Source organism: Strix uralensis, chromosome 8 (assembly GCF_047716275.1).
Source record: "Strix uralensis isolate ZFMK-TIS-50842 chromosome 8, bStrUra1, whole genome shotgun sequence".
In the NCBI taxonomy this organism is placed as follows: Eukaryota; Metazoa; Chordata; class Aves; order Strigiformes; family Strigidae; genus Strix; species Strix uralensis.
This window is the reverse complement of record NC_133979.1, coordinates 31,255,948-31,269,720: the sequence shown is the minus strand read 5'-3', so window position 1 is coordinate 31,269,720 and position 13,773 is coordinate 31,255,948. Positions and strand designations below refer to the sequence as shown.

Below are 13,773 nucleotides of genomic sequence, written 5' to 3'. Positions count from 1 at the left end.
GGCTTCTTCCAGTGCTGGAGTCTTTGCTGCTGCTCAGGACAGCTGAGCCGTTGCAGGCAAATCCTCTGGCCAGAGCTGGTGTAGGACATATGCGGCACTCACCAGCCCTGTCCTCGTGAACAAGAGAAAAGGAAACGGAGGTTGACGTGATCCCTCACCTGACTCGTGTAAAGAAGCTGTTACTTCCCCATAAAGAGCTCCTTACTGAAACTGAGACTTCAAAATCCCCCTGCCAGGGAACACGTTTCTCTTCGGTACAATACTGAAGCGAGGCACTGAGCTGAAGAGCAGCTTGAGCACAAAAAGAAGCTACAGTTGGCGGAGGGAGGGAAGTTGATCTTTTGCATTTCTCAAAAAGTTAAGACAGTGTTGCTCTTTCAGGGGTAATTATGCTAATTCCTGTGCTTATAAACTTGTCTTTGTCCATGAAAATTGCTTGGAATTTGTAGCAAGCCATATTTTCCCCAGCCGGGCGGAGAGTTTCTCGTTTCTTTTCTTGGCTTCCTTTTCAGATTCCCTTGGAGAGGATAGGCTCTGCGATGGTATGTTACAGTTCTCCTAGTAAGCACTGCTGGCCCTGACTTCCTTTCACAGCCTTGTCTTGGGTGTACATGCTACAGGAGACCATCTAAACCTGATAGGCACTACACTGATAATGTTACACCTCTCTGCCAGTTTTTAAGTACTGCTGTGCTGTTTCATGTCCAAGCCATGCAGCCCAGTCCTCCATTGCAAAGTCTGTCTACAGCCTGGCTGAGAGCGCTGCTCCCAAGTTAAGCTCTCAGTACTCCAAAGAAACCAATCTGTCTTACCTGAACAGGCTGCGAGCAAAGCTTTGTCACTCTGTTTTCTTTGTGAGGGAAACCACAGGTTGAGAAAGCCTTACTGAAAATCTGGCAAAGGGGAAAGGTGGATGTGAACAGGATTTGGAAACAAGAACTTTTCCAGAGAGAAGCTCACTTAAAAAGGAAGAACAATTTCTCAAGTACCTTGGTTTTAGAGGGACTCGAGTTAAGTGCTGTAGTCCAAAGTCAATGGAGGATGAAGTGTCTCTGCAGGAAAGGTTTTGGGGATCCTTTGAGACCGACAGTTTCATGGTTGTTTTCCTCCTCCAAATAAACTGGATTTTAGAGCTGATTTGTATGTAGTTTCTCTGAAAAATGCTTACAGGTATGTCTGCTCCAGGTTCAGTCGCCTGTGGACTCTGCCACAATGTCACCAGTGGAAAGGACAGCTGCGTGGGTCCTCAATAATGGACAGTACGAAGAAGTAGAGGAGGACGCAGAGCAGAATCCGGATGAAGTCAAGCACGCTGAGAAGGTAGATGTTATTCTGTTTGCAGCCGACTCAAGGGCTACCAGTGGGTCCCGTCCACCCCACAGCCCAGTTCAGAGCAGCTCTCGGGCCCTGCTGAGACAGTCATGCTTTCAAACACAGGTTGTATTGGCACAACTTCCTGCTGCACATGCTGTCGCACCTCTCTGTAGTACAATATCCCATACTATAGATTAACCCACGTGCAGGGTGTGGCATGTCAAATGGGTGCAAGCTGACGTAGCTGAGAGTTTGCACATTACAGGCTTGTATTTGGCACTTCAGTGCATCATGAGTCACACTGCCTAAGTGTATTAGATCCTGATCAAGTCGTCATTTTTTATGACAACGCTATAGCTACAGCATGCTGCCATTTTTCTATGTTTGCAAAACGTTTTAGTGATCATTAAACTCCATTTAAAAAAAAAAAAAAATCACAATTGTTAACCCAACTGGGTATAGCTTAGGATATGCTAAGTGACCGTACAAGGCTCTGTAAATGCAATTCAGTCTTCATCAGCAGTTGCGTTCAGATTTTGTCTTGGGCTTCATCTGAAGGAAACACCCATCAGCTACGTAGTACAATGTTTCTGGGCTACACAGAAAAATCCATTTCTTTTTTTTAAAGTGTATTTTCAGGAGTAGATACCTTTTTTCCAAATACAGTTGCATCTCTATGCTGCTATGGTGATGAAGTTTAGTAAGATGTTTGGTAATTCGAGAAGGCAGGAAGCAGGGAGGAGAACATTTGGTGGACAAGAAGCAGGAACACAGGATTATTAGGAAGGCTGAATGAACCCAAAACAAAGTGGAATATGTTGAGATTCACTGCACTATCGCAGAAGTGATTGTCCACAGAGACGGTAAGGAGAAGAACAAAACCTCAGCCAAGTAAACTTACAGGCTCTGTAGTGAATGATTTGCTCTGTCTTCACACATGTTTCTGTGCCTTGATTAGGTGCTGAAGAATGAGTTATCTGGGTCCCACACTGGTCCGTTTTGTAGGTTGGGTCACCTCAAGACGGTTTTACAGTTGAGCACTATCGGCAGCTCCTGTCTGGGAATTGCTTGTTTCTGGGATAACTGGGGATGTTACTGGTCAGGGCTGAGAAGCCATGTCACAGCCCTTTGACTGATTAAATTATGCTACAGAATGACATCCTACAGTGTGGGAATAGCTCAGTGCTCAGTGGAAGCCTAATGCTCATTGTCTGTGGTTGCTCACAGTTGTTTGTTTTTTTCATGAAAAATAAATTGATAGAAGTAATGGAAGTGACAAGCAATGTCCTCTCTGAATGGCAGCAGAAGATTGTAATGATCTGATCTCTTCCTTTTTCCTCTGCATCTGATTCTTTCCTTCTTTCCTTCCACCTGCAGTATGAACAAGAGATAGCGAAGCTGAAGGAGCGCCTGAAGGTGTCAAGTCGCCGGCTGGAGGAGTATGAGCGGCGGCTCCTGGTGCAAGAGCAGCAAATGCAGAAGCTGCTGATGGAGTACAAGTCTAGGCTGGAAGACAGTGAGGAGAGACTGCGCAGGCAACAGGAGGAGAAGGACAGCCAGATGAAAAGTATCATCAGCAGGTGAGGCTTTGGAAAGCTTTGGACTGTGTAGGACAAGCAGCTCCCCTGTCTCATGTGTGACACGAAAGGAGGTAGTTGCATGGGCTTCTTGACTTCTCTGGACTGATACCATCTGCGTTGTTTGGAATCTGTACTCAAGGCAGTAGTTTTTCAGAGCAGTTGCATTTTTGGCAATGTCCATTTTGAGAATAACAAGGGTAGGCAATTGGGAGTGTCAGATGGATAGATAAGCTTTTCCGAGTGCAGCAGAATTCTTCTCTTGCAGAGCCAGGACAATCAGAGAAGTCAAACCAACAGGCCAGAGTACCTGAAACACTCTGGAGTAGTATTAAACTGTCCTAATTTGTACGTCTTTTTGCTCATCAGACTCATGGCAGTTGAAGAGGAGCTGAAGAAGGATCATGCAGAGATGCAAGCTGTCATTGATGCAAAGCAGAAAATTATTGATGCACAGGTAAGGAGCTCAGGATCTCCAAGAACCAAGTGTTCTGTGTGTAGAACCCATTATTCTCCCCTATCCTCCTGCCCCAGCACTGTTACCTAGCTCCCAAGCCAGTATTAGCCCATGGTGTTGCACATGTGACTTACTGCTTTCTAGGAGAGAATTGGGTTGTTTAATAAAGACTGTACAGCCTTGACAGCAAATCACAGGACTGATTGCTTCTCCAAAACCTTTTCTGTTTTGTGAAATCCCCAGGGGGTAAAGGAGTAGTGGTGAATTGTAGGCACTGTTCCAAGTGTGGGCCTGGGAATTCTGGAAAAGCCATGCCTCATAGCAGCATAGTTTACTTGCCGTGTGCATGCATCTCAGCTGTGCGAGCTAAAAGCATGGCTTGGAACGTTCGAGCCAAGAAAAGAGAATGCTTGCAACGGAGCATTGCCCTGTATAATGTCATATGTGGCATTTCACCCCATCTGACTGTCCACGTCAGTCCTGGAGAAATGCCCACTCTGCCACAAACCTGCTGTGCTTGCCTCTGTCAGCACAAGTTACTGTGGCAAGTGGGACCCCGTGGGCAATGCATGTGGGTGTATTGTGTGGGATCATCGCAGCTTTTCTCCTGTGTCCGTGCTGATCCCAGAGAGCAAAGCTTGTACGACAGAACCTGAGACTGGGTTGATATCTGCCTGCCATGTTATGTTTGTGATCTTTGCATTTGGAGGGTTATCTTTCCTGCTTCTGGGCTTTTCAGTAGTTCCAACTGTAAACTTTCCTTAATAGATAAATATTAAGAAGATGACCTGTTTCAGGAATCACCCAAGTTACTTCAGAAAATTGTTTCCCAACACAAAGAGTGGTGGAAGGGCGGAGCCTCAGCTGAACATTGTTAAAGATGGTACCGGTGTATTAGAATATAGGCAAAAGGAGCACAAAGGGTGTACCCTGGCCATTTTTTTCCTCTTGAATGGCCAGCAATAATAGAAAGGTTTGAGCTCCCGTGGAACTGTAGGGAAAAATATAAAGTAGAAAAAAGCTGTGTTTTTAAAAGCCTGGTAACACTAGGAGCATATTTATACCAGATTTCTTTTTGATAATTGGAGAAGTTCTGTTTTTCCTGCTGCCTCTGCCCATTTTCCCACAGTTCTTCAGAAAGACTATTCGTGAAAGCTGGATTTTTGGATCCGTGCCATCTAATCTGAATAAAGCACTTGCATACAATAACACGACACTTCTGTTACCTAGCCTTGCAGAATAAAAAGAAAATCCTCCTGGAATTATAGTTCCATATATAGTTCCTAGTTATTGTGCAAGATGCTTTACATGGAGACACCAGTGTAGTCACCCTTTCTAGATACAGCTCAAGATTAAATCCTTTCTGTGTGGACTTGCACTCAAAATCCAAAGTGGGAGAGTGCAGTGCTGGAGAATGAACAGGAGTATAGTCGGTCACTGTGGGGTTTTTATTTTCTTGGTGGTGGGGGAACAGTAGAGCAACCTCCAGTCTGATCGAGGAGTATGGCAAGTGGAAGCTGGAGCAGAATCTGAACATGGGCCATTTTTTGGAGATGGACACAGTCAGGGCATCTTGCTGTTACACACTGATGGGATGGCACCTCATCCAAACAGCAGCCTGGTTTTTGAAGGAGGTGATGCTTTTTTATCTGCCTCAAGAAGGTGAAAGGGGCACTGAGAAAACTCATAAAAAGTGATTTTTGGAGGGGAGGATTTGAGAGATCCTGACTGAACAAGAAACTTGCCCTTCTCTTTGCTACCTGTCCATGCCAGTAGGCTCTCAGCCTCGGTGTGAGGTCATGGGCTAGCGGGGTGGAGAGTGGACCAGCCCGATCCCTCAGTGTCAGCAGCTGGCAGAGGGCACTGCTGCTGACTTGGGAAAGCTTCAGACCTCAGGGCTGGGAAGGTCCTTGATCACACTTGATCAGAGGATGCACCATTTATCACCTGCCGTGGAAATTGTTGAAAAAACAGTAGCAAAACAGTAGCATTAATGATTCCTTTTTTAATCTGATGCTTTTTTCTTTGGAAGTGCTGTTAGCTACTTGTGCAGGCAAGGTCATCAGCAGAGCTTAACTGCTTTGGTGTCAGCCAGCTCGTGGGGGAAGCTTAGTTGTGATTGCCCTTTCATGGGTACCTGAGCAGAAGAGGAAACTGATGAAAGATTCAGGACAGACACACCAGAGGAGCCCGAGTGTTTGCTGGGTTCTGTAGCAATCCCTCTAAGTTGTACTTAGAAGGTTTTTCTTAGCCTGTGATTTGTTTGGCAAAGGGATATAGCAGTGGCTAGAAAAGAAAAGGTGTTTTTTCTGCGAGATTTATGGAGTGGGGTCAGAACGTGGCTCATCACACCTGTTTGAAGAGTTAAATGGCTGCGAGGAGACAGCAGTAACCCAGGCTGCTTGTGCTTAGCTGCATCAGCACAAGATGCTTTCTAAGATCTGCCCTTCTGTCTGGTGGGCAGGTGCAGTAGCAGTACAGCACCGATGCCCAGGGACACCCTCGCTCTCGGTACCCGTGCTGGGCACCGCGGGTGTGCTGCGCTTCCCGAGGCTGGCTCCGGGCCTCCCTGGCCGAGCAGGGGCTGGCTCTGGCTGAACTCTCTCCTCGGAGCAGCGGAGCTGCAGAGAGTACTAGCCCAGTTGCTATTGCAAGTGACATCTCCGCTGTGTTAAATTACAGGTCATAAATGGGGATGAGATAATTCAAACAGGCAAGTAAACCCAATCAGTTCTCTAGCTGAGCAGTACCCAGTCCTGGCCCAGCGCACTGACCTCCTACCCATTCCAGCTCCTCCCACTCCCTGCGCCCAATTCATGCGTGTTAGAGACATCTTTGTTAGATGGTATTTTCCTTCACATGAGAAGATGCCTCTACTCTCTGAGCTCATGCTTTTAAGATTGATTTTTTTTTTTTTCCCCCCCTCCAAGTGTAGATTTCCAGCTGTTTGGCAAACTGGCATAGTGAGCACTCATCAGTGCCAGAAAATAACCAGCCTTTCAATTTTAACTCTTTGGAAAGCTATATTCTTTGGAAAGGAATTTTAAATTATATATTCCGGGTGAAATTTAGTCCGAGGAGGAGGAGCTTTAACTTGCTGAAGAAAACATTTCTGCCAAGGCAGTTGTGTTTTGCAGGATTTATTTCAGCATGGGAGGAAAGGCTAAGGCCTTTAACTCCTCCATTGTCCGTTCTCCATCCTTACACTGACTGGATCAGGGCAAGTGCCAGGGCAGGCCTTAGCCTGCCTTGCTCTTTGTTGATTCCTCGTGCCTCCTCCTCCATTTGCTCTGCTATACAGAGCTTGGTCTCTTCAGGGCTGTAATACAAGCAGTACTTAAATTCTGCTTTGTTTTTGCACCCTAACACTTACCCCTGTGGGGAAACCCGCTGAGAAAAGCAAACATGACTTGATTACTGATGTACCACACAGCTGATGTGCTGGGATCAGGATCTCAAGGGGCTGTTGCAGCACTTAGGTCTCCTGAGCAGTGTGTCTGAACTATCCCTTAATGTTTGTGCCTCCTGTGCATCATTTTTCCTTCCACTTTGTTTCTCAGTGGGCTGGACTGGGAAGAGTTCCTGCATGCAGCTTTTCTCGTTCAAGTAAATTAGACATTTTTCCTTCTCAAAGAAAAAAAAGCCAATCAGCTGGTAGCATGGAGAGCATATTTACCTTTTGCCGTCTCTGTTGCTGCTTTGTGTGGCCGCTTTTTTTTTTTTTTCCCCTTTTTGAGAGAAGATGAAAATTGTCATTTCTAATTGTGCCACCAACTCTTTGGCTTGACCCTACAGTGCTTTATCCCACTGCAGATAATCTAGCTGTTAGTAGGCTGGGTTTTGTTGATGGGTGTTTTATTTTTTTATAAATTCAGTACACATCCTTTAGCTTTCTGCTAAAAGTAGAGGCTGGCACTTTCTGTGCCAGAAGAATCAAAACTGAGATGTGGGAACCCTGGATTCGGCGGAGCCCGGGAGCCCCTCTGAGCTGGAATGGGCCTAGGAGCAGTGTGTTCAGTGTTTGTTCTTTGTGTTCTGTCGATGGCATCTCCCCCTCCACCCACACTGCCCTCTTCCCCTTCCCCTCAAATAACCCCTTAGTTTTAGCTTTTGGCTGCTTCTTCTCTATGTTGCTGTTGCACCCTCACTCCTGCTGGTGACTGCAGGCTGCCATTATCTGCTTTTCTGTTTTTATTTATTTCAAGCATACCATGAGTTTATTCTGAGCACACTCCATCCAAAATACACAGACAGTGGCTGTAAGATACCACTTGCACTTTTCTCTGCCAGATGAAACCTCCACCACTTTTATTTTCTGCTGCCTGTTTCTGTTTTTCTAACCTATTTTTAAAAAAAAATTAATTGGCTATTGTTGTTATTAACACAAACACCCTTTCCCCACTCCCCCCCATGGCAAAATACTGCATTTCCATCTGCCTCGGTTGGCAGCTGTCTGGATGAAGCCACCGTGACTGGATCCGTTCACCCATGTAACTTTGACTCACTGTCACCTTCCATCACACTAAAAGGCCAGGAGGGCCAGGCCAGCCTGCGAAACGCCCGTGGCACACGGGGGCCACGTTACCCCAAGAAAACAGAAAGAGGCAGACATCCCATCTTACCAGAGAATGTTAGCCAAGCTGCCTCTGCCTAGAAACCACCTGAAGACACTGTCACAGCCCCGCGTCCTGGAAGCTCCCCATAAAGCAGGCTTGTGGGGCAAAGGCATGTCGTTGGTGAAGGGGGCTCTGACTTTGTGGGGTGTTTGTTGCAGGAGAAGCGGATCGTGTCCCTGGACTCGGCCAACACGCGGCTGATGAGTGCCCTGACGCAGGTGAAGGAGCGCTACAGCATGCAAGTCCGCAATGGCATCTCCCCCACCAATCCCACCAAGCTTTCCATCACGGAGAATGGTGAATTCAAAAACAGCAGCTGCTAACGGGGCAGATGCTGCCGGCCATCTCCCCAGGAGAAGGGCAAGAGGGAGCAGACTCAAGAAACCTTCAAAATAGCCCCCCCTTTCCCTTACAGGTTTACATAATGCTGCTAATAAAATGGAAAAGAGAAAGAAGGACTCTGAAAGGTGGGCTTTAATTCCCCACTCAAGGCCAGGAGAACCGGGCTCCCGAGAACAAGTCCTTCCATATCACTGTGTAAATAGAGGGAGCTCTTGGGTCATGTACAGAAAATGCCGATGTAATATACCAAAAGGAAGTGAATACTGTAGATTTTTTTAATTATTGCTATTTTTATTATTATTATTTTTTTCTCTTGTTGAAAGCACTGCAGTCCTTGGAGGAAGAAGAGGGGAGTGTGAGTGCATGTGTGTTGTGGGTGAGAGAGAGATGAGCAGTGGGTTACATTAGACAGCAGCTGTATATATCAGGCTGACTGAAACATGAGTGGAGTGAAATAGTAGTGAAATGAATTCTATAAGAAAACTCATCTGCTGGTTTTATTCCCCTCTTCTCTAGCTGTTGTTTAACTGAATGCAAACTCGATAGCAAATGTTTTAGCAAGAAAATTGACTCTTGCTGGACCCCATACCTACTTTTGGTAGGACTCCAGCAAAACATTGTCAGTCTTTTTGAACAAGGTAAAAACTCGGAGCAGCAAGCTTGTTTCCTTGCATTTGCACACAGTCAGGCTTCCCGTCAAACAGACAGAGAGGGAATCTGCAGTTTTTCAAGGTAGGATTCTTTCTTTTTTACCCCAGTTCTAATGCAGTTTTATATTTTCCGTTTTGAGAATTTGCAGACCTGTAAATACTTTTTTTAGAATTTCTATCCAGTCCCCCACTTGATGCACCCTGCAGCAGCACCCTGAGTGCATTCTCCGTGCTCCATCAGCAACAGTCAGGTTAATGCTCTGAGGAAGGGGCTGACCAAAGGGTGCCCGTGCCCAGCAAAGCAGACTTTGGTATGCAAACTTTCCTTTTTCCTAGAGGATTTCTGTATTTTAACTCTCGTTCAAGTTTCACTATTTCAGCCACTAGCTTAGCCAGTCTAGTTCCAATGAAAGATGCTTTCTGCAGGTTTGTGTGAAAAGCTCTTCCGTTTCTACTGAAATTTTCCTATCTCTGGATACTTTAAAGGTTGGATTTTTTTTTTTTGAGGTTCTGTACACACCAGCTTTTTCTTAAGGAGTTTTGACTAAGCTTTCATCTCCAGTTACTTTCAGTTGCATTTCATAAGAAGCACACTTCCAGGCTGTATGTGAACGTGTAGGTAGTTACAAAGTGACCTTCTCGTGGAAGATCATGACATTCACAAACCGTAAAAGATTAACAATAAATGACACCGTGTTGTCAATTCTCATGATTTCATCAAATGCCACAATATTTAGTCCGAGAGGTTTTTTTTAAAGCCCCAGATTGTAGAGTCAAGTAATAGCGTGTGAATCTCCACTTTCACTTTTTGGTGTACACTTCTAGCCCCCAACCTCTCAATAAAGTTATTGCAACAGCAATTCAAATTTTGAATTACAGAAATATACTAATAACAGTGAGTGTGATTTAGCCATTCAAACGTGTTATGGAAATTAGAAATTGGAATAGTTGACTTCAAATCGAGACAAAACCTGAGCCGGGTGCCTTGGTGCGGGATGTGTTTAACAAACAGTTCAGGCTGCAGCTAAGAAGTTAGTGAGGTGGCTGAAATCATCCAGCCCGTGATACAGAGAAGGTCAGAGCTGATGATCTGATTATCTTTTCTGTCCTCGCTTTCTGAATCTCTAAAATTGTACTACATTAAAAATGTAGGAGTTTCTCAGCCAATTCCTTGACCTTCTGAAAGTGACCCCTGTTGCCTTCAACGTGAAGGACTGGCAATACTGAGGAACCAGATTCAGTGTCTGTTGTCAAGTTTGTTTGTTCTTTGGAAATGAATTAATCTCAGCTCTGTGGGCAAATGCTGCTTGTGACAGAGCGCAGTGTGTTAACTGTTCTGCCCGATTACTGTGTTACCATACTTCAGTTAAACGTCATCACACGAGTATGTTACTAACTATGCATAAATACAGAGACCCCATCCCCTGCACTGTGGGATGTATAAGAAAAACATCTATGAATCTCTCCTAGCAGGGCCTTGGCGGTTAATTTACACCTACAAAAGACTTGCCTGCAGTGAGTTGTGATTTTTATTTAATGCCTGGTCCTTTCAGGTCAAAGCTTCTCTGGCTGCTCAGATGTGACTTGGTACAACAGGCCAAGGATCATCCCTTTTTTGTCCTTGGAGTATCCGTAGCGAAGTCAGCACTGTCTGACACACCTGGGGTTGTGCTCTGCGTTTGCTCTGTAGTGATTTCGATACTTTCCAAACCATCTTCCAGCTGTGGGTCATCGCTGACCTCTGATATTTTCTTCCTCAAACTGTGCCTTTAAGTTCCTTCTTCTTTCCTTCTTCCTTCGTGCATCGCAGCCGTAGGCAGTCTATCGAGTTTGTATTAACCTGTCTTGTGAGTAGCTCTGTTTTACAAGAAACCTTTGCAAACCCCTTTTTGTTGAGTATTTTTGTGTGATCTACATCTCCCCTTTGCTATGTACTGTAATTACGTGGCTGCGTCATGGGAAATCTGTCCCCCAAGGCAGCCTTTTCACCTGGGCACGTGCATTGCTCGCTTACAACACAGTGCAAATAGTATGGGTGTTCTGTGACTGAGGCGTGCGAGCGAGTGGTCGTAGGGATGAATACATTGACTAGAACAAGGCAGAGGCAGATGTGTCGCTCTGGTGGTGTTAAGTCTAGCATTAATTCGGGAAACACGCTTCACTGGGGCCTTCAGGGAGGCTAACAAAGATCACTGGCCAAGCTGTGTGGTTTGATGCTGAAGACTCGAAGGCATCCGCTGTGGTTTCTGCAGAGAAATGCAATAGGGGCAACATTTCAGCCCTGATTTTTAGAGGGGAAACAACACCTGCCCCAAGATTGATATGTTTTGGTGAGGTCTTCACTAACTGTCATTCTAATAATGTACCTTCTCCCATGTATTTCTTAACCTTGTAGAATGCTTGTAACAAAAAGTTGCTATTCTAAAAGAGTCAGACCCATCAGTATCATCCTCACAGCTTGTGGTTAGGCCGGTTGTTTCTCTTCTATTTCAGTTTCTACCCTTAAGTGCAAAGTGTTCTCCTCTGGCTCATGCTATAGAGGAGAAGCTGCCTGTTGACCCAAAAGGGAGTGAAGGTTGCAGGCTGACAATGCTGCAAGACTAAAATTGATTAGCTGCAGAACAATGTGTTATCCTCCTGAGTTCTGCAGGCAGATGTCTCTCCTAGTTTGTTACCAAGCAGCTTTCTAGAGAAATTTTAAGGCACCTCAAGCTGACAATATGTGAAAATGCCAGCTTCTATTTTGTCCAGCCCAATAAAATTCAAGTGGCACTAAACCACGTGGCAGCCAAAAGGTCTGTCTGTTTTGGAGAAGAGCTTTAACTGGGCCTGATCACATTTGGTTTAAGACTGGTAGCCAGTGGGTTTCTGCAGCAATGAGAGAAGCAGTAAATAGTGCACAGATGAGCTCTACAGACGTTAGGTTTTGGTTCATACTTTCAGCAAATGCATCAGACTGTGTCTAATGCTGTTGCAAGAAACTGCTGCTCTCATTTGGGAACAGCTGAAGTAGTGCAGGAAAAATTTAATAGCCTGTAGAGTAGTACTTGTGTATTCCTAGGTCTGAAACAGAAAAGTTGCCCCATCCTGGCGTCTTAGTCCTTGCTGGCCACGTTACTCGGTGCCATGCTGGGACGATTCAGCCCAAACCACAAAGCCACCCGGGCTTCCCAGTTCCCAGAAGCAGCTGGCAGCCAGCGTGGCGGGGCAGGGAAGCCGAGCGGCCTTTGGGCACGCTGGGGCCTTCTGCAGTGCTGGGGGCGGGGGCACAGAGGTGACCACAATGACATGGGAGAGGCACTCGTGGAGAAGAGAGGGAGCATGGCCTTGGAGTGGCATCCTTTGCAACTCTAGGAATTCAGACCTTTTTTTTTTTTTAAAGGGAAATAGATTTCACGTCCAGGAGTTAGCAACTGTTATTTCCCTGGTGAATTAAAAATGGGCAGCTATGCACAAAAGCACGGATTCATACAGCTACACATTTTTGCAGCATTCCTCTCCAGTGGCATAACTCAGGCAGGGGATCCAGAGGAGAGTGGAAAGGGATGTGTATATTTTCTAGTTAGAGAATATGAAGTGTATCCAGTAATAAATTCTGTATCCTTCTAATAAGTCATCCAAGAAATGGGGTTTAATAATGTTCTTGCAATTGCTTTGGGTTGGCTTAAGCTTTTTGGTTTTTTACATGATGTATTAATTTCATGTTTTAATGCTTGCTTAAGCCCACAAGCTTTTAACTTCGTCTGAAAACTCACTGATTGAAGCCCATCAATTTTACAGCAGTGCCCGTGGAATGTGTCAGCAGTACTTATCTGCTGAGGTCACCATGTATGTATGAATTCTGTTTGTGTTCTGCAAAAATGGCTGTGTCATTCCTGAAGAATAATTCCTGTCCGGGTTGAACCATTAAATGTTTTTCCATCAGTGATTAGCATGGTCAGCCACAGGTATCCCACTGAGTCTGACAGAGCAAAAAGGGTTAAATTTAGGCCAATGCTTTTAGGTATTTCCTTCTCCACAGTAAGTTGACTCCCGCGAGGGCGAGCGTGTCATTACAGATCATGCCTGCCAGGAATCCTACCTGTAAAAATAGATTTTCTGTCTCAAGGGCCTTAATAAGAGTGTTACTACACAGAACTGTTTTACAACGATAGCTCTAAATAATTTATTTTTTATTTCAACAAAGTACACCTTAAAAAGTAATAAACTTGTTTTTCAAGCCGTATTTTTATGCTGGTAGCATTGGACTGTTTGGTCTCTGAGATCCATTTCTGCATTTCATTGCCTGGGTTTGTTCTAAAGAAGATTTATTTTTGTTCTGTGAATAATTTTTGAAGGTTCTTGTAATATGTACAGATATAGATACATTTGAGGTCTTTTATTGATATTCCTACAAAGAATACAAATAAACTTTAACTTTAAACAGTTTGGACTCAGTTAAACCTATGCTGCTTTAAAATTCTGCTCTTTCTGCTCTCAGGTTGTACTTGTCTTCTGTGTAACTTCAGAGGGTGGAGGGAAACGCAGGCGGTGTGACTTGAACGTTTGGGACATGAAACCGAGGGGGTGGGTGGCCGAGCAGAGCAGCAGAATGAATTCCCTTCTCAGGTTTCTGTGGCCGGGTGCTTCGCTGGGGTGCCCAGCAGAGCTCCCAGGGCTGCGTCCCCCAGCTCTGCCTCCCCGTGACCTCGCACTTTCCTGAGTATCCGCTTGCTGGGAAAGATCTGGTGGTGTGGAGGGAGAGAGCGACGAGCGGTGGAGACACGGAGAATTGCTCTCTGCTTCTTTTATGCAGAAAATCCCACGCCTGACAACAA

At 45.3% G+C, this 13,773-nt stretch overlaps 1 protein-coding gene across 8 annotated transcripts in view; it reads left to right on the top strand.

Annotated features, from left to right (window-relative positions):
- The window catches only part of RASAL2 (RAS protein activator like 2), a 186,911-nt gene extending 173,529 nt beyond the window's left edge, over positions 1-13,382 (top strand). For 4 of the 8 annotated variants that reach the window (XM_074877002.1, XM_074877006.1, XM_074876999.1 and 1 more), the window contains 5 exons: positions 1,186-1,320; positions 2,692-2,894; positions 3,261-3,348; positions 6,031-6,061; positions 8,123-13,382. In XM_074877002.1, the coding sequence (XP_074733103.1) occupies positions 1,186-1,320; positions 2,692-2,894; positions 3,261-3,348; positions 6,031-6,061; positions 8,123-8,265 (600 nt within the window). In that variant the 3' untranslated portion in view covers positions 8,266-13,382. The remainder of the gene's footprint in view (positions 1-1,185; positions 1,321-2,691; positions 2,895-3,260; positions 3,349-6,030; positions 6,062-8,122) is intronic. The other 4 variants (XM_074877005.1, XM_074877004.1, XM_074877000.1 and 1 more) reach the window with 1 other exon arrangement.
- The last annotated feature ends 391 nt before the right edge of the window (positions 13,383-13,773 follow it).